Source organism: Synchiropus splendidus, chromosome 8 (genome assembly GCF_027744825.2).
Source record: "Synchiropus splendidus isolate RoL2022-P1 chromosome 8, RoL_Sspl_1.0, whole genome shotgun sequence".
NCBI classification, from domain to species: Eukaryota; Metazoa; Chordata; class Actinopteri; order Syngnathiformes; family Callionymidae; genus Synchiropus; species Synchiropus splendidus.
In genome coordinates this window covers 21,551,709-21,577,983 of record NC_071341.1, presented here as the reverse complement: position 1 = coordinate 21,577,983, position 26,275 = coordinate 21,551,709, and the positions used below count along the sequence as shown (strand labels likewise).

Here is a 26,275-nt window from a genome sequence, read left to right as displayed (position 1 = left end):
AAATGAAAAATAATTTTCACTTTACAATTCATGCTTTTTTTTGTTGCAGTATTTCAACTAATTCTCATAATTGGACAACAATAAAATAGAACTTACTGTTTATAAGTCTAATTTCCCACATTTTCCCGTTTTTTTAATTTTTATTTTTTGAAGGATTCTGTTCACCTTACACTGTATTTCCCCTCATGTGGTCTCTGTCGGACTAAGTAATCATTTATTTAGCCATCATTGCCTCATTGAATACACAATATATTCAGCAATATATTTCTGACCAGTGAAACTGCCGGAAAAAAAAAATCCACACATTGAATTTCAGTAAAAAATGTTTACTGGCACATTCTAGTTGCAAACGTTATAAGCTACCGTATTGTAGCAGGAGTCGCCCGTTACATTGTAAAGTCTTTCAAAATTGGGGGTTGAAACTTCCAAACTGGACAATATTTCCCCTCAACGATTGCTTTTTCATTGCCATTCCAGCCTCAACAGCACAAATAAGGAAAAGAAAAAGAAGAATCGGACACCTAACAGTTGGTGTGACATTCGTTACTGTTGATCACATCTACACGGAAAAGGCAAAGGAACCATTTTAAAGCTGCAAATCAAAGACTACAAAGCTGCAGGCCCCTTCCACAAATGCTTGCATTCTCCATTTTACTTTTTTTTTTGGTATTTACACAATAGTGAGGAGGCACTTCTTGTGCCCATGTTGCTTACAGGAGATTTGGATGAGCGGTGAACAAAGCGTGGTCAGCAGAGAGGTTCATTCAGTGTTATGGCTTCACAACCATTTTTTTTCCAAGTTCAGCAGCAACCCCTAGTGGCCATGGTAGCAATGAAGGCAAATCCACAGTGGAGACCATCTGTGCGGTGGTTCAGGTATTTGGTTCTGCCGTGAGGGGAGCAGAACACTAGGCTAGATTGTGATGACAGTGCCTGAGCAAGTGAGAAAAGGCGATCCAGGAAGGAACTTATTTGACTCAGAACTGTCCCAAAACCCAGGGCGGCCACTCGCTCCATCTCATTTTCTGTGTCGCCCCTGAACACTGAAACGCCACAGTCAGTCACACAAAACATGGCACGATGGACGAGGAAGCTGGCTTCATGATCCACTAGCGTTTACAACTTAAAAGATTTGACTTGCCCAATTTCATGGACAGGTTTTGGTAAAACCAGCGTTCCTCTGGAAGAAATGAAGAAAAGTAAAAGAATCACTTGGAAAACTTTTAATCCATATATTTTATAGCGTATACTTAGACATGACAAGGTTTACAAAAAAAAAAAAAGTAGAAATAGATGGACAAAATTAGAAAACAGAGACAATGGAAAACTTTAGGGAAGCTCCAAATTCAGCGAGCGTGATTTCCAGCAATTAGAAAAATTACATGCTCATGTCAATATGAGCAATTTTTAAATATGCCATTGAGAATGTGTCGATCTTGAAAACAATCTTGAACAAAGAGAACAGGTGGGTTGAAGCTAAAGCCTGCGGGACTCTCCTCTGAAAGCAACATCTATGACACAAAGACTAGACATGGAACAGGGACTCATCGGACGCCAGACCGTTTCAGCCACGCCAGACGCGAACGATGATCCCACATTGGTTTTTTTTTTTTTTCTTTTTTTTTCCTTTTTTAAATATGTGAACATTCAGAGGCTTATTAATAAAAGGTTAAAACGAGATTGGTGCATATCAGCAACTAGGAAGTGAGAATTACTGGACCTAGGAAAGCACACGGTTGTAGTCATTACTCATGAATCGAGTCACTGGCCTCGATGAGAACAGATCTGTGACGGTTAGTCGTTGAAATGTGAACGCGCCAAAGCAAAACGTGATGAAGACTCTTGGAGCTTTTCGAACGCCAGACAGAGGTCAGGGTTCCTAATTTTAACGCAGCAAGCAGGCCACAAGTTTCCCTTTAAGAAGGCCATTGCATGTAGTGTCCTTTCTCGCCAGCTTTGCAGCCACTTTCTAAAAGGATGAATAAAAACAAATGGATGGTTGTGAATAAAAATGCTGTGCATACATTCATTCACACATACACACGCAGACAGTGCAAACACAGAAACAGCAAATTGGCAAACCTCCCGTACCCCCTCCACCCCCGTCTCCCACTGCAGGGGGCGCCATCTCGCACCTGATTTGTAACAGCAAGTTCCAGAAAGAGCACTTCTTAAAATAAAAAAAAGAAAGAAAGAAGTTTTAAGAAATAAAGATGAAATATGGCTTTACATTGAAAACCACAACAATCAACAAAAAGAAAGATTTCCCCCCAAATGGTTGTCTCATCGAGAAGGTGTGGGTGGTCTTGGTGTGTGGGTTTGTCGTGTGCAGCTGGTAAACAGGTGATACTTGCTGGCATAACCTGGTTTGAAAGTGTCAAGGCCTTGCTGTGGTGCCCAGTGTAGTGCAGCAGAGTGCCCAGCAGGGGGACTCAAGCCTGAGAGGATGAACAGAGACAAAGCTGCCAGTCTGTCCACACACGTCTGAGGTCCGTCGTTTCAAAGCCCACGTGTTCACACCTATCTTGATTGCGGATGTGAAAATGAAAGGGTTTTCTGTGCCGGTTTGTGTTCGTCTTCGGATTTCTCTGCAGTGGTGCCTGTGTGTTGGTGTGGGTTTGGGGTCATGTGTTCGCCTGCCTGCTTCGTTCAGCGTCTGTGCAATCATTCCCGTATGCTGGCAGAGTAGGAGAACTGAGGGAAGTGCGTGCGTTGATCGGAGTCTTCAGCATCTAAGCTGTCATCTGTGGAGCACACGGGGTGGAGGGGGAGAGACACCATTAGCACAGACTTATGTGAGAGCCACACAGATATCTGCAGGAGTCCAAACTCACACCTGTAACCAACACTTGAAACACACTTCACTCCAAGTTTAAAGAGGACCAATTCCATTTTAGTCATGACTGCAGAAATACCACTTAAAGTCCAGAATGGTTAAAGACTTCCTGGTCCACTGATCACACTGATGCACAAGACAAGTAGCAGATGGGATGATGATAACAACAGCAACAAACATGGAGGAATCCCTGAACAAAAGCAAACAAAAGCATCTGTTTGCTTTTGTTCAGGGATGTTTTTCACAACACAATGGCCAGGGTTTCCACTACTCTGAATGGACTTGACATTCTTATAAAATTGAAATTCTTATACAAATATTTTCAAGACATGAAAAGAGCTTCAGTTTAAATCAGGTGATATAAAAACTTGAATATTGCCACCATCGTGATTTATTGTGCTACTGTCAAACTGATGCAAAATAAACACTATTTTGTTGTTTAAATGTATGTATGGATCCATCATTTGATTCAGTCATGTACCACATTCATTCACATTGAAAAATGTGGCTTCTTGTGGCAAATATTCTAATCACCAATTCTCTAATTAACTAGATTATTAATTATCAAATCCCACCCCTAATAATTTCACCTGACATTTCTCACAGGCCGATACCTACATGGAAAAAGATAGGAACATCCCAATAGCAAAATGACCGGGACACTAGCTTCAGTGTGCCAGTGGCCTGGACACCTGAGGGGATAGACTAAGGGCGGCTGCAGATGAGTGATATTTATTTACTTCTCATGATTAAAAACAACTTTTTTTTTTTACTGTCACCAGTTCAACAACTGTAAAAAAAAAATCCCCTCCTTTGCTTCCTTGTTTCTCAGTTTCACTTCTTGGCTACATTCCGTCCCATGCTAAAGTTGGAAGCCATGACTATGAATGCGGGAGGACATTCGTGGTGCTATCGCTTTACACAACAGATTTTGTAAATCAAGCTCCCGATTTATAACCCAGTATGACGGGCATATGGATGACAAGCCACCCCACCCAAACACGGCTCGCTCTGCTGCGGCACACATGCTGTGAGGAACTTACACTTATCTGGAGGGGTAATAGTGATGGACTGTGCTGTGAACTCATCATCAAAGTAGCGCGTGTCCGTCTCAGATGTCACCTGGGGCTTGAAGGGTGGAATGAGCTGACAGAGACAGAGAAAGAGAGAGACATTGTTACATCACCTACAACTGCGGTCACAAAGGGCCACACTGTAGCCAATGGGGCTGATGCCTCACCTTCTTTTCCAGAACATCCTGCCAGTTAATGGAGATGAAGAACTTGTGGCTCATCACATCTTTGGCATCGTCAGGTCCACCTCCGAGCCTGGGAGGAAAACATCACCATTAAGCCCTTTGGATGACCCTTTTTTTAGACTAACAAACACTATCATGGCAAAATCTGCACAACACAAATTGATTTTGGTGCCAGCAATTGTGGACACATCTATTTCCTGTATGCTGCTAGCACTGTGAGTGTGTGTGTGGGTGAGATGGCCTGCAGGCAGAACGACACTCTGTGTCTCTGTTCCAGAAAACATCACATCTAGCGCAAAACAACAATCAATTACATCCTTGTTCACGGCCATTACCTTGTGAATTACTTATCAAAAAGCAACAATAACGTGGTTTGCTGATGTCACTGAGCCCCGAGCAAACTTGCCAGAAACACATCAGGGTCTCAGGACGACTTGTTAAAAGACAGAAACGCCAAGTGTCTTCCTATCACGTAAGCAGGACAGACGCCGCTGGTAAAGGCACTTTTTGTTTGTGAACAGTCAAACTGGAACACATGCTCATGGTTTTCTGACACCATTTCCATTTGAAAAACTCGTCTTTACACAATGCTGAACAGTGTTGACCATCTTAATAGTTATTCATTACTTTAGTCTTATTTTACGGTTCTATATTACACAGAACAGGAATTTGAATTTGTTCAGAGTTCCTTTAGCACTTAGTTCACATGTTGATTTCATTTTGAGCCCCATCCAGGGCACATTGTCAACCTGCATCAACTTAATAAAGATGGTATGGCACAGTGATATTGATGCCAAGTCCTTCAAAGTTTTTCAGTTTTATTTTTCAAATTAAATTATAAATATTCACAAGTGTTTTTCTTACTGGATGGGATTGTATTATCTGCACAGGCACAAGACACAGATGGTTTCATCACAAACATATACCGAATGAAAAAGCATCAGAGGAGGAGAACATGTTCACACACCAACACCAAGACCCTTGCCAACTCAGCTGGGATGAGACTTTCAGTCACCAACAGGCGACGGAAACAACTTACTGCTATATTCAAAAGTATTTGGACCTTGCACCCTCTTCATGACACCAGACCATGTCACTCACAAACTCCCAAACATTCTATCATTGGCAGTGTTTTTTTTTAATCATTATATTTTCCTCATCACACGAGTCAAACCAATTTTATATGTATATTTAGTTACGTATATTTAGCTCCTGTCCACGTCATAACGCTCATTCATTTCCCTTTCTTGTCATCATTGTGTAATTTAGAATTTACTGCTAGAAAACCTGTCTTCAATGTTGCCGTTGATGCAACAACGTTCTGTTGGCGTTAGCTTCTGTTTTCTTTCTTCCTTTTTTTCTGCTTCATGTTTTACTATGCACAGTACATTCATTTGCAATGAATGAAAAGTGCACTGTAGTAGAATCAATTGAACGACTGTTGTGAACCGTTATGACCGCCAGCTTGATTTTGCTGCTTACGTATTTTTTTGACCCAGTCTGAGTGAGTCCCTCCTACCTTTGCTTGGGATCCTTTTTTAACAGGCCAGCAAGCAGGGCTTTAGCCTCAGGGGCTAAGTTCTTAGGAAAACGGATCTCCTCCATGAGGATGAGCTCAAAGAGACGCTCGTGGTCCTGGTTGTAAAAAGGCAATCGTCCGCACATCATTTCATACATGACCACACCGAGGCCCCACCAGTCCACCGCTCTGCCGTAGTCGTTGTCTTCTAGTACCTGGAGCCATAAGAGACAAGGACTTTGTCAAAATGAGCAAGAGTAACATTTTCCCCAGAAAATCGTATTCCATTTAGCATGGCACACAAACTCACCACTCTTAAGCAGTAACGTGGCATTACTTTAAAAGTATTCCCTGCTAGATCCATGAATGGTTGACTTTCTCTGATCTAAAATGTCTAGTTGTCACAGCTGTCATTTCTTTAAGGCACAATTCCCCTCAAGTACCTTCAGATGAGTCAGCATGTTTTGTGGAACCAGTTTACAGTTTGCATACATTACTGCTTTAACGGAGCCGAGTTAAACATTTTCCTGAAAGACCAAAAGGCAAACTCACGACTACCATCTTTGACCTCCCTGGTTAAACTAAGGTTGTGAAGAAGGGAAAAAAATGACTAAGTCTTGGTATTCTAGTGATTATTTTCTATGCGTACACTTTGGGACCATTTTTTAATTTACATTTATAATTCGATACACACGAGGAGGGCTCCCGCCCTGGGGATGTGGTGCAGTGTATACCTCAGGTGCCAGGTACTCCGGAGTTCCACAGAAGGTTTTCATGGTGGCACCATCTGTGATCCCCTCTTTACACAGTCCGAAATCTGTAATCTTTATGTGGCCATCTTTGTCTAACATGAGATTCTCCAGCTGTGCACACAGAAACATGCAGTTACTCAACAGCCACGAGCGAAACACACTTGCGGTTTCCATTATGAATCCTACACGTTGTTTTTTACCTTTAAATCCCTGTATACTACATTACGTGAGTGGAGGTACTCCAGTGCCGACACTATTTCTGCACCATAGAAGCGAGCCCGGTCTTCAGTGAACACCCGGTCCCGGGATAAATGGAAAAATAGCTGTGACATAGAAAAAAAAACACTTCATACTTAATATCTGGACTTCTAAAATAATTTGCAAATGGAGAAGGCATGGCACTACACATCGCCAGTAGTTATAATGAGAGACAGAAATGATACAACAGGAATTAACCCGCCATACATAGGAGAAGAGCCAATGTAAGTTGGACTTCCAATGACCATGAAAGCAAACATTTAAAAAAAGGCCAACTCACTTCACCACCATTTGCATATTCCATCACAAAGCATAACCGGTCGTGTGTTTGAAATGCATATTTTAGTGTCTGCAGAGAGAGGAACAGAAGTAAATATGAGCACAATAATTCTAAATAAATTTAGAACCGATTTTTTGTAAACTGAAACCTACTGTCAAAAAGGGATGCCGCGTATTTTGCAGAACTCTGCTCTCCGTAACTGTGTGTGCCACCTCATCCTAGAGAAAAAGAGATAAACATGCACCCATATTGGTAAAGGAATCAACACTGGAACCAATTGGGACACTGCAAAGTGCGGTTGCACTTAAATTAAAGGAAACCAACTTTAGCAATGATGACTTCTTTGCGGAGGATTTTCATGGCGTAATACATCCCAGTAGCCTTCTCTTTGACCAGAATAACTTTCCCAAATGTCCCCTTGCCGAGCAGCTTCAGGTAGTCGAAATCACTCATGGTCTGCAGGGGCGATGATGAAAGACAGCAAATGATTAAAATATATAGTGAACATCCCACAGCAGGCCAAAATTAGTCATTGGAATGTATCACCACTTCACAATCTTTCTGCTCCACTTTCAATCACTAAGCACAATCTTCAGCGTGTAAACCAACTTTCATTTAAGGTGCCTGAAGGCCACGTATGTGGGTAGACATGCGACATGTTTTTGCCGAGTAAGCAAGCACAGTGAATATTGTTTTACAGAGCAAAGGTACTTGTCGGCACAGCGAAGGAGAACATAATATTAAAACCACTGACCACTTTGGAGCGAGACTTGCACACGGCAATCTCCATCTCTTCCGCACCACTGCTGTCACTCGGTGAACCAAATTTGATCTCCATGGGCTCCTCATCCTGCTGCTGACTCTTCAGGCTATTTGCGACGGACTGGATCGATCGCATCCATTCCTCCCTGAAGCAACACAAAACACTGGCTTTATTGAATCGATCCACCATAAAAAAGAAAATGCACTTCACCCTTCTGAAGGACAAGAAAAAGTAAAGTCGAGAATGAAAAAGTTCATAATCTGTCTGAGAGGTCACCATGTATATATATATATATATATATATATATATATATATATATATATGTATATATATATATATAAAGATTATACTGTATATGGTGTTATGAAATTAATTATGTTCAGTTAACGAATTCGAAAGTAAACTACAAGTATTGGATGCCAGGTTTTGAGAATATTGAGGATTATCTGTGGACTTTTCACCCGTGTGCTGATGCGATTTACTTGGTTGCGTTCTGTGATGGATGGTTTGATCGTGTTGGCAAAAAGATGGTTTAATCTGACCTTCAATTGTATTTTAGTAGTAATACATGTGCAGAGACTAAAACACATTTCACCATCACTAAATTTACAGTAACCATTTTCTGTTCAAGACCTATTGATTTTTCTTTTCAACCCCTTTAACCCCTCTCTTATGTAAGAATTATATCCCCTTGACTTGTGTCAACTCAATTTGAGACACGTTTTCCATTATGCAACAGCCAAGAATTACATTTCAATATAATTGTGACATTAATTTAATACAATTTAAGTTAGTAAGGTAATTTTTGGCAAAATAGACAATGATAGAAGAAAACAAACAGATCAAAGGACAAAAAAACTTCAGCAGCAAGTATTATCTGCTTTGGGCATTTCATGCAGAGGACAGTCTATTAGCTTCTCTTGTATTCAGTGTTTAGTTAACACAAAAAAATACCAAACACAACAAGTAGAAGTATAAGTAAAGCACAAATGATAACATTTGAAGAAAATGGGAAAATAGACTCTTGTCCAGAAAAATGTTTTACACCATAGATGGTTATTTTGTACAGTAATGAAAAGACTTGTTACCTTTCTTCATTGCTGTCTACATGAAAGGTGCGCTCAATAACAGAGGTCCACTGCAGGCAACGAATGACAAATGTGTTGGGCCGAGGTCGCTCTGTCTTCATCAGTTGACATTCTATCGAGCAGAAATCCATATTTAAGTTTTTAACACATGAGACACTCAAACAGTGGAAGACAGCAGTAGACTGACCTGCGACAGAGAAGTTGTTGAGAGGCGGAAGGCTGTGATCACTGGCCACTTCAGGCTTTTCTTTGTAGCCAATGAAGGAGCCGTCACTCTTCAGGATGAAGTAGCGAGGCCTCCATGTTTTGATATATTCCCCTATGAGATTAGATTATATGCAATCAATAGTTCAGAAAAAATAATCTGAAAATACAGCTTCATGTAATAAATGTTTTTAAACATGTTGATGGAAGGGTAAAATGCGTTCAGTTCAGTTCCAAAAAAGTGACTCAAGAACACAGGCTTTCCAGTGATTTAGAAGGTAAGAAAAACTTTGTTTGACGCATTTCCCATGGATGTACGACAATCTGCTAAAGGGAGGTCACCATATAGTATTAAACACATTTTAAAGGCTGCCTCATTAAAACATACCTCTCTTATGGAGCCATCCTTCTCTAACAACACTGACGTCATTCATGCTGAGGCAGAAGACAGTGTGGGTCGGAAAAGGGCTGCAAGACGGCACAAACGTTCACACCTCCTGTTTGGCCAGAAGTAAGCCCAAGACTCCGATAAACCCTTGAATGCTGTAAAAAAAATATAGATGTATAGAATGTGAACACTGGTCATAGCCAGCACAGCGACGATCCCACAGATCCAGACTCCATCACTTTCAGTTAACCTCTATTATAACATACAACAGAGCAACGGCGGAGCATGAGAAAAGGTGCTGTCATCAATATCAGAGATAAGAGCAACCGTATATCATAAAGGCATTTCCCAACTTAACGTGTGTGCGGCTTGTTTGCAGGGAGGCCTTCGAGATCAGGGTCAGTGCTGAATCAACAGCTTATGTTAGATAATACGTTTACAAGACGTCCACAGGATTTCAAGGAAAAATTAATGGACTTGAATATTACGGTGACCAAAGTTATCAAAAGATGATAAGCACGCTTGTTTGCGCAGATATTCATAAAACCAAAATAATTTGAGACGCATTTAATGTCCACAGGGATCGAGAAACGCCGAATATAACAGGTTACGTTGCCACCGCTGCAAAGGGTCTTCATAAGGCGAATGTTTTTGAGACTGTCAGTAGCATATATTTTTCAAACAAATCATTAACCCCGTTTTAATTTGGAGGTATCGTACGCACCAAACGTGACTAACGTAAACATCACAAGATGCTAGGCTAACAGATGCAAAGTCAACAAACAATATAATCCAAGAGTTGAAAATTACAAACTCCTGACATCTATTTCAAAGAGAACATTAGGCTAAATCGTTAATGTCGCTTTTTTAAGAGTACAGGTGCGATGTTAAGTCCCTCGGAAAAGTGACATTAACTCGTGAACCCTCGAAGCTAACCAGGCTAGTTTGGAAGCTAAGTGCTAGTTAGCTCGCTGCGGTTGCCCACCTCCCGGCTTTATCTTACCTGGACCTTGGATGAGAAAAGAATCCCAATTGGTAGTGTTTGAATGAGCTCGGAAAAGCACTGGTCAGATATCCCGGCAGTTATCGCGAAAAGCGTGTGTGTATTGAACTCTGTCAATGATCACACAGCTTAGCGGACTCTCACCGGGCTTGTTTTTCTTCTCAAAACAACAGACGCGGCGGCGGCGGCGGCGTGCTCTGCTGCAGTGGATCACCGGAGCATGTGAGAACCAGCGTGAGAACTAGTCCGCCAGGCTCCGTCTCGCTCGGTGAGCTTGTTGACTGTAAATAACACACAAGTTCCGGGCATACAACTCCGTCTTCAGCATTCAGATGCGCACAGCCGTCTGGTGTGTTCTGCGTGCGAGCTCTCTCCGTCCCCCCCCGAGCCAGACTCCACCACCGCCACTCCGCACGCGCACGCACGTAGGCGGATGTGACGTACGGGGCCATCGAGGGTCCACTGCACCTGAACACCCGCGTCAAAGAACATCGAGTACCCTTCCCTCACCCTCGCACACGTGGAACGCACGCCTTCTCCCCCGCAATAAAGTCGCGTAGAAGCACCTTCAGTTCCACTCACCATGCAGACGTTTACGCCAGATTTCCTTTAATCGTGTCACTGTCACCATGGTGAACAAAGTTTATATATATATATATATATATATATATATATATATATATATATATATATATATATATATATATATATATATATATATATATATATATATATATATATATATATATGAGACAGCCTTATTTTATTTCAGAATTTTATTTATTTAACTGAATCGCTGTATTTGTATTACATTTTTTAAAACAACCATATTTTTATTTATTTCACTGTATTGCTGTATTTGTTTTACATTTTTTAATAATGCACCTGGCCTACCTGGTTTGCAGATGTGCTTGACCTTTACTTTTGGATTTCATTTTCTCCAGTGATCCACGGTTCACCAATAAAAAATTGGATTTCAAATCTTCTCTTCTTGCTGTTTTCAATTGATTAGTCATGCACTACGATTTTTTAATACCCTAGAACTCAAATTCTTTATCAGGAGGCCTTTAGCAGATATGACATAAAAATGCGATTCATTCGTTTAATTAATTACAAAATCCTGTAATTTTATTAATTTTTTAAATCAACTGACAGCACTAATATATACATATATACACACATATATACACACACACATATATGTATATATATATATGTATATATATATATCTGTCGCTGCCACATTTTGACACACATAGTGACATATTTGTGACAAAGAAAAGGGCATATGAATTGATACAAATAAACTAAAAGGTGCAGTGTGCAAAAATATTCAGCCCCCTTGAGGCAATGCTATGTGGAACCACCTTTTTGGAAAGTCTTTTGGGGTCCCTCCCAGCTTCCAGACACTGAAACTTTCAGCCATTCTTCATGGCCTCGCAGCTCAAGATCAGCCAGATTACATGGAGAGTGGTGGTTTTCTGATCTAGCCTCAGATTCTGGATTGGATTTAGGTCTGGACTTTGACTGGGTCGTTCTATCACATGAATATGTTACGTTTTAAACCATTCCCTTGTTGCCCTGACTTCATGTTTAGAGTCGTCGTCCTGCTGAAGGAGTGACTCTCCACCCTAGTCTCACGTCTCTTGCGGATTTCTACAGGTTTTCTTCCATGTGCTCCACAGGGATGGCATTTTCAGAGTGTGTATTCGTAGTTTTCCTGCCTCCACACACACAACATTCTGCATTCTTCTTCCACAGGTTTGCTGCATCCCACACATAGCGTCTTGTGTTCGAGGCTTTGGGAAACGGTTTTATAGCCAAACCTTGCTTGAAATTGTTCTTTATCCCAGACCTGCCTGGTGGGTTCCTCAGACTTTCTGATGCTCTTGCTCCCCAATATTCTCTTAACAAGCCACAGAGGCTGTCACGGAACAGCTTCATTTGTACTGAGATTAAATTACACACAGGTGGACTCTATTCAGTCCATAGATCAGCATTCGATCATTCAGCGAGCAGGAGGAAACATCTGAAGGAGATTGGATGCACTCAGAGAAAAGGCGGCTGAAACCTTTGGCACGACACACTTCAATTTTATTTTTCATAATTTTAAAATCATGCATAATGTTCTTTCTACTCCACAATTGAATGTGTTGGCCTTTCACACACATACACACACCTGTTTGTCTTCCTATCTTAGCGAGGACTGTCATTGACATACATTGCTATAATGCTTTCCCCAGCCTCGCACCCTAAACCTAACCATCTAAAACAAATGGCTAAACTTAACCTTTACGCTTAACCAAACTAAAACCAAGTCAAAATAACTGAGCTATTTTATAGTTTTCACCCTCAGAATGAGACTTGATGCAGTGAGGACCAGCAAAAATGCCTTCACTCTGTTGATCAAAAACCTCATACAGGTTCTCACAAGGATAGACGTACAAGAACACACACACAGATATATACAATACAGTACATGTTTCGCACAAAAAAACTCACACTTTCAGTATGTTTACAATATAGCCGACAAACAGCAAGCTTGGAAACTCTTGGCATCCTTAACGGTTTGTTGAGGTCATCTGATGACACTTCACCCCACTGGGCACCTCTTATGTGCGTCACAGTCGCTGGATAAAGCTGAGATCTGGTGACTCGGCTAGTTATGCCGTCGCAGACAGCACACCAGCTGACTGATTCTACCCTTGGGTTGTTCTGTTGTAGGACGAAAACTGCATTCTATCAAGCGCTGTCCACAGGGTATGGCATGTCATTGGAGAATGGAGTGATAGACTCACTTATTCAAAATCTCTTCTACCCTGTACAAATCTCCACCTCTGTTACATGAAGTGTTAAACAAGATTTTTTTTGTAGAGAGCACCATTTAGTGAGCTCTGAAAACGAGGTCACTGTTTCATGAAGCTTCATCAGTCCGCCAGGTCCTACTCCAGCATCTGTTCTTCGTCTCACAAAGTTCTCCTTAAATACTTCCACCCATAACACCATCGTCCAGTCTTCCTTTACCCTGGTTAGAACCCGTTCGTGCTGTTCTCTGAAGGGACTACAACACACCATTACAGGGAATCTACTGTTTCTTGGCAATTTCTTGCCTGGAATAAGCTATATTTCTTAGAATAATATTAAGAAAGTCCACATCTGTTTTGAAGAAGCAATTTTTATTGTATGAAGTATTGAAAATATGAAGTCATGTAACAAGATTTGTTTAAAAACACATCAAAATATGTTATTTACAGGGGATGACAAATGAAGACACTAGTTAGCCACCACATGTATTTATAGAGGGATGTCATAGAGCATTATTCTGCTTTTGTCTCTGCTGCTTTCGTTGAAGGTAGCGTGCGCGTGCATCATTCACTGAGCCTTCATCATTTCGCTTCTCCAACTTCTTCAGGAATTCTTCTGTCGAAACTTCTGTAAAACCAAAACACAACGCCATGAGCAATATGTTTTTTTGCTGTTCATCACACAAATACACAATAAATTCATGGTCAACATTTGGGAGCTGACTGTGGGATTCCAACAACCTGCCGGTCGCTTTGCAGCCTCCCTGCTCTCCCACTTCATCATCTCCTCTTCAGTCACTTCTTCTCTTGCCACGCTGCTCAGCTCGTAGACGTCCACCTCATGTAGTTTAGGCAGCAGGTCCTTCACCCACTCATATCGAATGGGACACACTGTCCTGACGTACACACGTGAGGTCACCAGCACATCGTGAAAAATGATCCAGTTCAGATCGATCTCCTGGTCGAACAGCTGAACAGAAGAAACACGAATAAGCAAGAAAAGAAACGCTACCATTCCAGCAAGTAAAACTCCTGTAATACCGTGGAAGATGGATGGATATGAATCATCGACCCGTGGCCGTCCATTGTGCAGAACACCTTTCCAATAGACCTACATGAGGCCATAAGTGCTGTATTAAAATGAACCCACAAATCAATTGATCACAACTTGCCTTCTTGCGACATTGGTAAAGTATCCAGTGCACAAGCAGCGTCTGAAGAGTTCACTTTTATTGCCATCAAATGTTTCAACGGGAAAATCTTTCTTCTGGAAAATGAACAGAAAGGAATATGTTCGAGACAAGTCAACAAAAGTTTTTTTCTTTTTAACTTATATTTTTAATAAATAAACCTATGAACGGAAATGACTCCTTGCGCTACTCTACCTGCTGCAGGCGGAGGAGAATCTCCCGCAATTGAGTCTCCACACTAAAGGCAGACTTCAGCGCCCTCCAGTGGATCCAATTGTCTCTACACCAAACTGAGGGCCTTTCACTAGGCGCCAATGAAAAAAAACCAAACTGAAATTAACGCAACCGAAAGCGCCAAACTGGCTGTCAGCAATCTTACCTTGATTTACATAATTGATAAACACTAAGAAGTGTAGCGAAGTCGTTTGTGCCACCAGTCTTGGCTGCCAGCGCCCGGTGAATTTCATCGGCCTCCTTCTGCCTGTCAGGGTGACCTGCAAGGAACCGTTCATAGCATACAATCACAACACTGTTGCATTATTATTTCCACTTGTTTATACTGTGGAGGTTGAGCCAATCCTTGTTAACCCACCAGGTCTAATGAAGATGTTCTCTACAGACAACATGGCAGCGACTGGGAGCAGCAGGTCCTCACAGCCGAGAGCTGCAGCTTTGAGCAGAGTCCTGGTGAGGCCTGGCTGAAGTGGGAACTCCACCATCAGCTCCCCGAGGCTCGTCACCTGCCCTCGCCTGCACATGAAGCATTCAGTTAAGACGTTCACCAAAAATGCTGCCAGCAAGCACGAACGAAGAGTCACCGGTCGATGGCATCAAACTGATAGAGCTGCTTCAGTGCTTCCAGGATGAACCTCTCCTCAGGACAGTCCAGATACGGAAACCTTATTTAAAAAAAAAAAATCATGAGCGACAAGAGGACTTTTTAGAAGGAGCAGTAGTGGGGAGCTGCGTACCGAATAACATCATGAACACCAAGGCACTTGAGCGTCAGTATCACTGAAGTCAGACTTGTCCTCTGGATTTCTGGGATGGTGTATTCCGGCATGCACTCCTCCCAGAACTCCTTGTTATAAATCCGAAAACACTTTCCAGCAGAGGTGCGTCCCGCTCTGCCCGCTCTCTGCTGAGCTTCACTCCTTATCAAGGAACAGTTCAATTGGAATCAATTGGAAATATTTGGATTTGCCTCATGAGGAAAGAAGATGCTGACCTTGAAATGGGCACCACCTCCAAGATATCCATGCCCACCCTGGAATTGTGGTTGAGCTGCTTGACAAAGCCGCTGTCGATGATGTACCTGTTTCATGAAACAATATCAGGCTCTCATTCCGTCTCGACTTGATGTGAGTGTTCCTACTTTATTCCATTGATGGTGAGTGACGTGGCAGCAATATTAGTTGCTACGACACACTTCCTTATCCCTGGAGGTGGAGGCTGAAAGATTTGCCTCTGCTGCTCTGCTCAAACATAAAATAAAAGAAGGATGAATCCACGACAATAGTGAACGTATAACATGATAAGGGTGGCGGTGATGTGGTCTCACCAGTAGGCATGGATCCGTAGAGGGGCAAGATGAGCAGACCTTCCACGGTTTCATCATGTACATCATAGCGGTAGTCGATCTTCTCAGCTTTTTCATACAGCAAGTCACACGCACGCTCAATCTCCGACTGACCTGCCAGACAAGGACTGATGAACAGGCCAAGCATCGACAGTGGCTCAGGATATTTGATCGCACCTGTTAGGAAGACGAGGATGTCTCCAGCCACCTCGCTGGTGTGCACATCAAGCGCCACTGATACCACCTTCAAATACGCACAAATATCACTAGAAATTTCTTCACACAGTGCAAACTGACATGCTACCTCTTTCACATAGCCAGTGCTCTCGAGGTCTTTAGGTCCCACCGCTGAACCGAAGGAGCACGTGACTGGAAAGGTCCTCCCCGGTATGGCAAAGACAGGGCAGTCCCCGAGAAACGCTGACAGCTTTTCTGTCTCCAAGGTGGCCGACATCACCACCACCTTCAGCGGGGACGATCGCCCTCGGGCCGCTCTCCCTGCTCCACAGAAGACCTTCTTCATTAAACCCAGGAGGATGTCCTGCAGCCGAAAAAAAAGATACGAGCTGGCATTACACATGCAAGCAGGTCCTTGTCACTGGTAAATGTGTTACACTACTGTATTGTATGTGAACCTCAACTAACTATATTCAACATTTTGGTCAGAAAATTAGACTTATATTCTACAGCGAAGGTGCTGTGATGCGTACAGTGTTTAGGCTTCTCTCATGGACTTCATCCAAAATGATGACACTGTACTGAGATAGACTGGGATCGGCCAGGACTTCTCTGAGCAAGCAGCCATCTGTCATGTATTTCACAGCTGTGTCCTGAGGAGGGGAAGAAACACATCCACATTAGGTTGACTTGAGAAAGCTGCGGGGTGGGTTTCTGCAGGTTTGCATGAGTGGTTGAGGCTCACTTGCGTGGTGCAATCATCGAAGCGCACTTGATAGCCGACCTCTCTACCCAGAGTGTAGTCCATTTCCTGAGCCACCCGCTGGGCCACTGTAATGGCTGCAACCCTGCGGGGCTGAGTGATTCCAATTTTGCCATCTTTGCAAAAACCTCAAGAGAGGAAAAAAGACACAAATGAAAGGAAAACTAATACGTTTGAAAAGACAACACGTGAGGATGATACTAATTGCTATTTATAAATGCGCAAAACACGAAACCGCATTTAAGCATCAGTTGTGCTGTTAGACATGAAAACTGTATCAGAATCGAAATGAACAGAAATATTTTGTTGTTGTTATGATAGGCATATTATTGTGTTTTGTTGCTCAGGATCTGAGGACAGCTGCGGTGGTTGTGTGTCAAAAGGGAAGAGGATGCTGCTGCGTTTTACCTTTGCCCTGACTTACTTGGCATTTGCAAAGAAATCAAACTGAAACTGTATTAATTACATTTTATATACTTTACCTTTTCAAAAGGCCTGCTGTTTTATTTTTATAAATGCAGGCTGTGTTTCATTGCACTTGTTTTCTCGAATCCTCAAAATAAAAATGACATAAAAAAATCGGATTTATTTATTGCATTTCTTTAATTTCTTCAAAGCAATGAAACATAATTCATTAATACTGCAATGAAGTTAAACTTAAGGCGGCATCGTACAACAGAGTAGTCATTCTCTACAGGACGCACTGCAGGGGAAATAAACATTTAATCATGTATTATGTATTTGTTATGCATTTGTAGCCAACTTGGTCATTTTGATAGGAGGCTAATATAGCTACATACAGCATGTGTTGCCTTCATTATAAGGCTTATATAGGCTTATAGTTTTTGGCAGCTCCAGACATACTTGTTTTGTTGGTCCAATATGGCGCTTGCAACATTTTGGGTTGCCGATACCTGTTATAGATTTATTCACTAAACTGCGAAGGAGCCACTCGCTCACCGTCAATTGTGTCTAACAAATGAATAACTAACCAGCACTCACACAAGTACCAAAACAAACCAACAACAAACAAGTCTTGACGGCGTTTTACCTGCTCGGTGCAGATACTGCGGTAGCTGTGTGGTCTTCCCACTGCCAGTCTCTCCGGTGACCAGCAGGAAAGCGTTGTCTCTGACCGCCTGCACCAGGCGGGACTTGTGCTGGGAGATGGGCAACTCTTCTGACTCCGCTCGTTTGGAGCATTTGCGCGCTGATTCTTTCGACATGCTCGCTAAGGAAACTCTACATATACTTTATACACCGGAGGAGCACTGAGTTTATCGATTATGTAACAGGAACCCGCCTGAAAACATTTTGTTTCACGTCCCTCACGTTTAGTGAACGACACAAAGAGCAACTTCCGCAAACTCTCACCAAATGTGTTGGTATTGGTTTGTTCTAATCACGTGACTTTAAATCGCATCGCCTTTTTTTATCCGGCAGGGGGCACCATCTCAATGTTGAAACGTTGCTCCGATATGAAACAAATCATTATTATTGACGTATATTATTCGACGACCAGTACGATAAAGCTAGTATTTTATTTGTATTTGTTTTTTAAACGATTAGACTTCCAACATGTTAATGAGCTAAAATAAATAAATAAATACTACTACTACTACTAATAATAACTATTAGGGTCCACAATGTAAGTAAACTAATTGGGGGAAAAAGTGAGATGGTTCATAGTCAAAACAAAGCAAAGATTTGGCCTAATAATTTTGCAATGTAAATTTTAAATAATAAAATATTCATTTATTACAGTGTTGTCTGTTGTATTTTGTTATTTATTGTATACACACATTTATTTGTCCACAAATCTGAAGACCTCCTTACTAGCTAAATGATCACATTTGATTCCATTTCTGCATAGAGATAAATTGGGGGGTGTTGCCAGGTCCAGATGGCATTCTGGAGCTGTACTAAGCTTCTCCAAGTCCAAAGCAAAATCCCATTTAAATCATGTTTGAAAACACATAGGACATTTTGGATGGAGAACGTTAGGACGCACTGGACTGAAGAAGAAGAGGCAGACAACCATTGACAGGTGATCAAGGTGGGCATGAAGAGGAGCAGTGAGATAGGTGGGGGAGGCTGACTTTCCATGACAGGAAATGCAGAAAGACAAATGAAACGAAGAAAAAAAAAGATTGGGTCATGATGCCTTGTCTCTTCCGGAGAATGAATAATACGAATCGTGACTGTGTTTCATGGTTATTACAAATGCTGCTTGCCACTTTGTTTACATGCTGCTTCTCACATTGACATTTGTCATGTTATCGGATAAATATTGATTCTGCACTGCTCCAGATGATGTATGAGGCGCGCTTGTGATGCCGACAGTTGGAGCTGTCTGATATTTGAGTTTTTTTTTCCTTCTTCAGTAAAAATATTCACCCTTGATTCTTCAAACGCTTCTCTCTGTTAAACCACGTTGTGTTATCTTTTGTTTTCTGATGCTTTCTATAAAACCATTGTGTGTGAAATTATTAATGTTGTGAACAGTAATAAAAAACTGTGTGAACTGAACACAAAATATAAGAATTTATTTCTGTAACAATTATCCATGACGGGTCTGTATTATAATTATTATTATTTTCTTAAAACTCGAATTAATTTAAGATAGTCCAGTGAACCTTTATGCTGGTTTAATTCAAGATATTTGATTGTCACAAATATTGCTTGCTTTCATGACACAAACTATAGCTGTCAGGTGCGTTTTATTGAAACATTATGGAAGAGACATGCAACAGGTGTAAGAAAATAAAAATCGAATCATATATCCTTAATGAAATCCAGAAAACAACATTAAATGTGAGCGAAAAAAAAAAAAAGATAAACAGCAGGCTGTAATATATGACCTGAATATATTGAAACTGTTTGGTTGATGATGACCCAGATCTTTGCTCTCTATGGTCCGCCGCGAGAGAAACCGTTTCGGTTGTAAACAAAGTCGTTTGTATCTAAACAAAGCAGACAACAGTTCAGTCAGCAGAACCATCACATGATGAACTCCTACTATGAGAACTCACTTTTCGGGGGAAGGTTTGGTGTAAGATTGCAGCCTGTAGAAAAAAAAATCAATTATAAAGTTAAAATAGTAGTAATAATAATAAAAAAAGAACTAAATCCACTCACCCTTCATGTGACCTGCCATTGGAGAAGGCGGGGCTGCCAGCTTGTGGCCGGCACGCTGTTGCCCTGTGGGGAGAATCAAAATGTCAGTTGGCTTTGATTCAGTGACATGGACTCTTGAAAGTTACCTGGAGTGGCTTTCATTTCAAACATGGCAGGTTGGTTCAGGTTTAAGTTGCTGACAGAAGCGCCCCAGTTCATGTGGGTGTCGTTGTCTGATGTGAAATAAGAGTTTAAGACATGATGGAACGATCACCATAGAGAAGGAGAACTGAACCCACCGTAGACAAGATTGTTTGCTTGAGGAGGAAAGGTGTGACAGATATGAGTGCACTGTGTTTTTCTTAAAAGCTGTCGTGACATTGTGACTATTACCTCGCTGTTGTCCGCCTGCAGTTTCAGCTGTCGGAGAGAAGAGCAAGAAATCCAATCCACATCATGTGCATTCATTTTATTCATATTATTCCAGACTATCTGGAAGCTGAAGTTGTGGTCAAGACCCCACGACCGGAGCATACAGAGACCAATGAGGAGCGCAAGGCATACAGAGGCAGAACTCTATTGGTCACACAGACACACAAAATATTTGTTTTTACCGCTAAAGACACAGTAGTCATTTTATGCAAAAGAAATTCAAGAAATAAAATGCCTCCATTGGAACGATGATAGTTTCTTTTGTATTCAGTTTGGTCTCGATCTGGACTCAGTCTTTCTGATCTACATAGGGCACATGGCAGCAAATCCATGGCCGCCTTACCAGTGCATTGCATGGTGCGTATAAACCAGACACGTCCAGCTGGACTTTGTATGTTTGGGAGGAAACCAGAGTGGCCAGAGAAAAAAGTAGAGCTATTTTGAGGGACATGAAAAGAAGCCTTTGTAAAGTGAGTTCAAGTAAACAGGCTTGTAGGTTTCAATTGTCGTTTACGGCCAAACCGCACATCAAACTTCTGATGCTTTTGTTGAGGCTGCACGTGTGATAAGAAGCACGGTGGTTTGAATCGTACACGGTCTTCCTCCATATGATCGAATCGCTCAGGAAACATTGCTGTCTGTGGTTTGGAAACTCTGAAGAGCTCATATTGACCAAAAATAAACTTGCAGGTTGAGTTTCCAACTAAAACAGCTCCGTCATTTTCGGTTGAATTACTTTGTTGCTCTTGAAAGTAGCAGAGGTTCACAGCAAGTGAAGACATTAAACCTGCACTACGAGACTGAGGAAATGTTATTTTGAATATAGTTGTATATTTTCTAACATACCTTACATACCTAATCACACTTCCTTTTATCCCAGTAAGTGAGGAGCATCCTTCCATGAGAGGTAACATAACCTACGGTATTTTCTATACGTCTTCTTCATGACTATTTTTCCTCTTCATTCTTTTGAACTAAAGATTCATACTGACCTCCACTTGATGGACCCAAACCATTGTTTATTCTGTATATCTGACTGCTGGTTTTGTTCCCTAAAACAGGAGAAAAAAAACACCATTTAGTTTGATCAGTCATGAGATGAATGTTAAGCTAATGCTGGCACTACTTACAGACGCAGTAGCCGCCGGCACCCAGAAGGATGAGAAGTCCCCCGCTAACAAAGAAGTACACCAGAAACCGCTCATCTTGGCTCAGGCCTGCAACTTGAGCTGTGGGGAAGCAAACGTGACCACAGGTCTGCACCAACCTTTTCAACATTTTCTACTCACGCACCTGTTTGATTGCTGAGCTCCACCAGGAAACACTCTTGTCTGTACACACAGTAGTACTGGCCCAGGTCAGATTCCTGCAGGTTGTCGATGGAGATGGAGAAGTCTCCGGCGAACGACTGAATGTAGTAGGCCTTGACTCGACCGTTTCTGGGATCAGAGAAACGGATCCTGCCTTTACGTGTCAGTCTGACCACTGTATGTGACTCGGTACCGTGTTGCCAGAACACACAGTCGTCGGCATCGCTATTAAAGTGACACGGCAGGTGCACAGAGGAGCCAAGCACCACGTTCAGCGTGTTGTAACGCACTATTTCACATGGCTTCTCCTCGGAAAAGTCACCTGCAAAGGGAAGGGGAAACAACAACTAAATCCTAAATGTGAAATTAAAAATACACAACATAGTTTTGAATCACTGAGGTTTAAAATGGTTGAACTGAGAAAACATGACAGTAGAGAGGCTTCGGGTTGCCACAACTTTTGTTTGCTAAAATGGCATTTCACTGTACTGTAATAAAACACTAATGGACTGTTGACACTAAAACGACATAAATAGTGAATAAACAGTGCATTGTGTCTAAAATAATGGACAGGTTTTACCTAACATTAAAGCACCACCACAGTACTGAGTCCCTTCTGTCAAAACTTCTGATGGAAATTTTACGTTTGAATTTCCAAATAGTCTGCTCAAGAGCAGCGAGGGGATTTTGGCACCGTGTCATTTCACACAGAAACCTTCATTTTATCGTACAATTCAGTTCAGTTTTCCTCACTGTTTTCAGTTGTTTCTTCTGTAAATGTAAATTACTGCTCGCGGGTCAACAAACGGATTAAAAGGCTTAATAAACAGCTACACAACATTGTTAAAGCTCAAACGTGATCCAAGAAAAGTGCCATGTGATGACGTGTGATCAGCAGGTGTGCGACTATAAAAGTAATTTCTAATTTGGTCTGTTGCTGCCCAGAAATAAACCAAATAAGAAACAAAGCAGAAACTACATACGTTGTGACATGGACATAAGCTCCATATCCAGGTTTTCTCTCCAAACACTTACCAATGGTGAAGATGGACAGACAGCAGAGAATGAGGACGGGGCTCCACCATGAAGAGCTCAGCATCTTGATCAGTGCCCTGATCTGTTCTGCAGCCTGTTATAACTTTGCAAGCATCAGCCGACCACAGCTCGAGAGCTAGTGTCTTTATATTTTGGCTTCATGAACTTTCATTCTAAAATGTCTCAGACCGATGGAGGGGTCTGACGTGACTTCAGCCTGTAGACCACTTCCTGTTCTGCTCTTTAAAGTACAGCATTTAGTCTTCATCGAGCAAGTGTGACCCACTTGCTGTCTCTTCTAACAAACACTGAGCACAGAGGTGCAGTGCACATCCACTGTATACCAGCAAGTTCAGATCAATTCCTCTCATTTAAGGTTTTTCACACCCTGAACTTTCACTTTGCAATGTACTCGTTTCCTGTGAGAATAATAGCGTCATTGTGTAAGAAATGCAAATGTGGTGGTGAAAAGGAGCTTCTGTTGGTGACACAGACACAGTGTATCTGCCTTCTACACACTATTCAACTCTGGACCGACTCTGGAAGCCGCTCATCTTGACTCAGGCCTGCAACTTGAGCTGTGGGGAAGCAAACGTGACCACAGGTCTGCACCAACCTTTTCACCATTTTTTACTCACGCACCTGTTTTAATGGTGAGCTCCACCACGAAACACTCTTGTCTGTACACACAGTAGTACTGGCCCAGGTCAGATTCCTGCAGGTTGTCGATGGAGATGGAGTAGTTTCCAGAGAACGACTGAATGTAGTAGGCCTTGACTCGACCGTTTCTGGGATCAGAGAAACGGATCCTGCCTTTACATGTCAGTCTGACCACTGTATGTGACTCGGTACCGTGTTGCCAGAACACACAGTCGTCGGCATCGCTATTAAAGTGACACGGCAGGTGCACAGAGGAGCCAAGCACCACGTTCAGCGTGTTGTGACGCACTATTTCACATGGCTTCTCCTCGGAAGAGTCACCTGCAAAGGGAAGGGGAAACAATGACTAAACTGCTCACTCAGCTGAAGCTCCATATAGCAACTAAGTGCTATCTAATTTTATATTTATTACAACGCTTTTTGCTCTTATTTGTCTTCATCTGACATGAACTTAACTATTTGTGGGATGCATTTTCCAGAGAGGAAATTTCCAGCTTTTCCAGGGATTCTACAGCAGTTGATCAGGATAATGAATGAATCAATTAGCAGATAATACATTATCTATTATACAAGGCAAATGAGGCATTGTTGAAATGTGTACATGAACAATAGTGAATTCTGTTAAAAAAAAAAAAACTGCTTGGCTTGAGTAGAAGCAACACTGCACCAGGTTTCTGATGGAGGACTGAAAGCTTTCATCCATTATTGTTCAGTATTTTTTACAAGTGTCTGACCTTTGGATGAGGCCTGATACTTTATGTAAAGATAAAGAACTTTTCCCACTACATAAACGCTCTTCAATTACAGTAGTCTTACAGAGAAAAGTGATTGCATTATATTATTATTATTATTATCAATAATAATAATAATAATAATAATAATAATAATAATAATAATAATAATAATAATAATAATAATAATAATAATAATAATGTTATTATTATTAACCATGAGTTTTGTCTAAATGTGAAATGAAAAATACACAACATAGTTTTGAATCACTGAGGTTTGAAATGGTTGAACTGAGAAAGTAGCGAAGTAGCAAAGCTCTGGGCTGCCAGAACTTTTGTCTGACAGACAGGTATTAATAAACAGCTACACAACATTGTTAAAGCTCAAACGTGATGCAAGAAAAGTGCAATGTGATGACGTGTGATCAGCAGGTGTGCGACTACAAAAGTAATTTCCAATTTGGTCTGTTGCTGCCCAGAAATAAACCAAATAAGAAACAAAGCAGAAACTATGGACAAAAGCTCCATATCCAGGTTTTCTCTCCAAACACTTACCAATGGTGAAGATGGACAGACAGCAGAAAATGAGGACGGGGCTCAACCATGAAGAGCTCAGCATCTTGATCAGTGCCCTGATCTGTTCTGCAGCCTGTTATAACTTTGCAAGCATCATCCGACCACAGCTCAAGAGCTTCTGTCTATGTTTTGGCTTCATGAACTTTCATTCTAAAATGTCTCAGACCGATGGAGGGGTCTGACGTGACTTCAGCCTGTAGACCACTTCCTGTTCTGCTCTTTAAAGTACAGCATTTAGTCTTCATCGAGCAAGTGTGACCCACTTGCTGTCTCTTCTAACAAACACTGAGCACAGAGGTGCAGTGCACGTCCACTGCATACCAGCAAGTTCAGATCAATTCCTCTCATTTAAGGTTTTTCACACCCTGAACTTTCACTTTGCACTGTATTCATTTCCTGTGACAATAATAGTTTCACCGTGTAAGAAATGCAAATGTGGTGGTGAAAAGGAGCTTCTGTTTGTGACTCAGACACAGTGTATCTGCCTTCTACACACTATTCAACTCTGGACCTCTGGATTCCTCAGAGGAGATGAGAAGCTTGGTCATGGAGTGGAGGCTGGAAGTATCACGTTAAGTTGACCTTCCTGGTCGGGTGTTTCAGGCTTGTTTACCTGGGAGTCAGAGGCAGTCAGATCACAGAGAACAACAAGAATGAAAGCTATTAAGCTGAATCAAGCTGAGCAATACTGCGATGCAAGAAGTTTATTTTTCACTCAAGTCAAGGCTTATTCTGTGTCGACTGGAAGATGTTTACTTACAAGGACGTACTACTTCAGTGAACTCTAAACGTCATAAAGAAATGTCAAAATGAACCTGGGTCTTGAAACGCCAATTTCACTTGATAGTCTTCTGCTCAAACTGCAAATTTGGAATGGTGCGTCTGGTGGAGGTTGGCAGAGGACACTTGATAGCTTGTTCCACTATAAGGCTACTGGAGGAGTTGGCTGAGGCTGAAGTGGAAGATTATAGTATGGGCTGCTCATGGAACCACAAGTGCAACACACATCTAGATCTCATCACCGGCTGTCACCCTGATGATGAGTCACACTGGAGCCTTGAGCACCACTAGACTACCCCCCTCCCCCCAACCTACCTGATAGTAAAGCTAGCTTTAAACCCCAGTCTTTGTATGTACGGTACAATGAAACCTCAAAAAAATAATAATGCTTGTTATTCTTCAAATCACACACATCAAAATACATGATCCTAGAAAAACAACTGGCCAGCTAACGGCGACTATTTGTAGTACGCCTGAAACCACAACTAACAAAACCAGTACGTATGTCATACGGAAAGATTGTGGTTATCTATTACTTATGAACCATTAAATATTCAAGTCATTCATTCATTCATTCAGTTAGATATTCATTACGATAGAATGATTTATTACTTAAATGAGAAATGGTCCAAAATAAGCCACATTGATAATGCAACTGTTGTAAACTGAGACGTGTTTGTGCATTTAAATATTTGTATACTATTTACATGAAAATTTGAGAACTTCTATTTAGAAGTATAGAACTCTATATGGAAATATTTATCTTATTTGA

At 41.5% G+C, this 26,275-nt stretch overlaps 3 protein-coding genes across 6 annotated transcripts; all 3 read right to left on the bottom strand.

Moving 5' to 3' along the window:
- Positions 1 to 1,208: 1,208 nt before the first annotated feature.
- Positions 1,209 to 10,774, bottom strand: akt2 (v-akt murine thymoma viral oncogene homolog 2). 2 transcript variants are annotated; one of them, XM_053872837.1, is made up of 14 exons: positions 10,350 to 10,774; positions 9,347 to 9,501; positions 8,942 to 9,073; positions 8,755 to 8,866; positions 7,658 to 7,811; positions 7,228 to 7,359; positions 7,056 to 7,121; positions 6,904 to 6,972; positions 6,566 to 6,688; positions 6,348 to 6,476; positions 5,614 to 5,828; positions 4,077 to 4,164; positions 3,880 to 3,982; positions 1,209 to 2,744 (listed from the first exon to the last, which is right to left on the bottom strand). In XM_053872837.1, the coding sequence occupies exons 2-14, from the start codon at positions 9,390 to 9,392 to the stop codon at positions 2,665 to 2,667; spliced, it is 1,449 nt and encodes a 482-aa protein (XP_053728812.1). In that variant the 5' UTR covers positions 9,393 to 9,501; positions 10,350 to 10,774; the 3' UTR covers positions 1,209 to 2,664. The 2 variants fall into 2 exon arrangements, with proteins under 2 accessions (XP_053728812.1, XP_053728813.1); XM_053872838.1 differs by having other exon boundaries at positions 10,494 to 10,774.
- A 2,764-nt stretch (positions 10,775 to 13,538) lies between these two features.
- On the bottom strand, positions 13,539 to 18,228 carry dhx40 (DEAH (Asp-Glu-Ala-His) box polypeptide 40). Its single transcript, XM_053873869.1, has 17 exons — positions 17,914 to 18,228; positions 16,845 to 16,990; positions 16,633 to 16,752; positions 16,227 to 16,463; positions 16,100 to 16,166; positions 15,905 to 16,036; positions 15,719 to 15,818; positions 15,572 to 15,658; positions 15,315 to 15,497; positions 15,162 to 15,242; positions 14,936 to 15,093; positions 14,723 to 14,837; positions 14,539 to 14,647; positions 14,326 to 14,420; positions 14,195 to 14,264; positions 13,895 to 14,123; positions 13,539 to 13,781 (listed from the first exon to the last, which is right to left on the bottom strand). The coding sequence occupies exons 1-17, from the start codon at positions 18,086 to 18,088 to the stop codon at positions 13,657 to 13,659; spliced, it is 2,229 nt and encodes a 742-aa protein (XP_053729844.1). The 5' UTR covers positions 18,089 to 18,228; the 3' UTR covers positions 13,539 to 13,656.
- Positions 18,229 to 19,578: 1,350 nt separating this feature from the next.
- On the bottom strand, positions 19,579 to 24,825 carry LOC128764257 (uncharacterized). 3 transcript variants are annotated; one of them, XM_053873874.1, is made up of 11 exons: positions 24,703 to 24,825; positions 23,399 to 23,737; positions 21,705 to 22,043; positions 21,542 to 21,640; positions 21,404 to 21,463; positions 20,373 to 20,399; positions 20,279 to 20,296; positions 20,126 to 20,212; positions 20,001 to 20,063; positions 19,895 to 19,927; positions 19,579 to 19,825 (listed from the first exon to the last, which is right to left on the bottom strand). In XM_053873874.1, the coding sequence occupies exons 1-11, from the start codon at positions 24,764 to 24,766 to the stop codon at positions 19,773 to 19,775; spliced, it is 1,182 nt and encodes a 393-aa protein (XP_053729849.1). In that variant the 5' UTR covers positions 24,767 to 24,825; the 3' UTR covers positions 19,579 to 19,772. The 3 variants fall into 3 exon arrangements, with proteins under 3 accessions (XP_053729849.1, XP_053729851.1, XP_053729850.1); XM_053873876.1 differs by lacking the exon at positions 24,703 to 24,825 and adding an exon at positions 22,757 to 23,334 and having other exon boundaries at positions 23,399 to 23,498; XM_053873875.1 differs by lacking the exon at positions 24,703 to 24,825 and having other exon boundaries at positions 22,757 to 23,549.
- Positions 24,826 to 26,275: the final 1,450 nt, after the last annotated feature.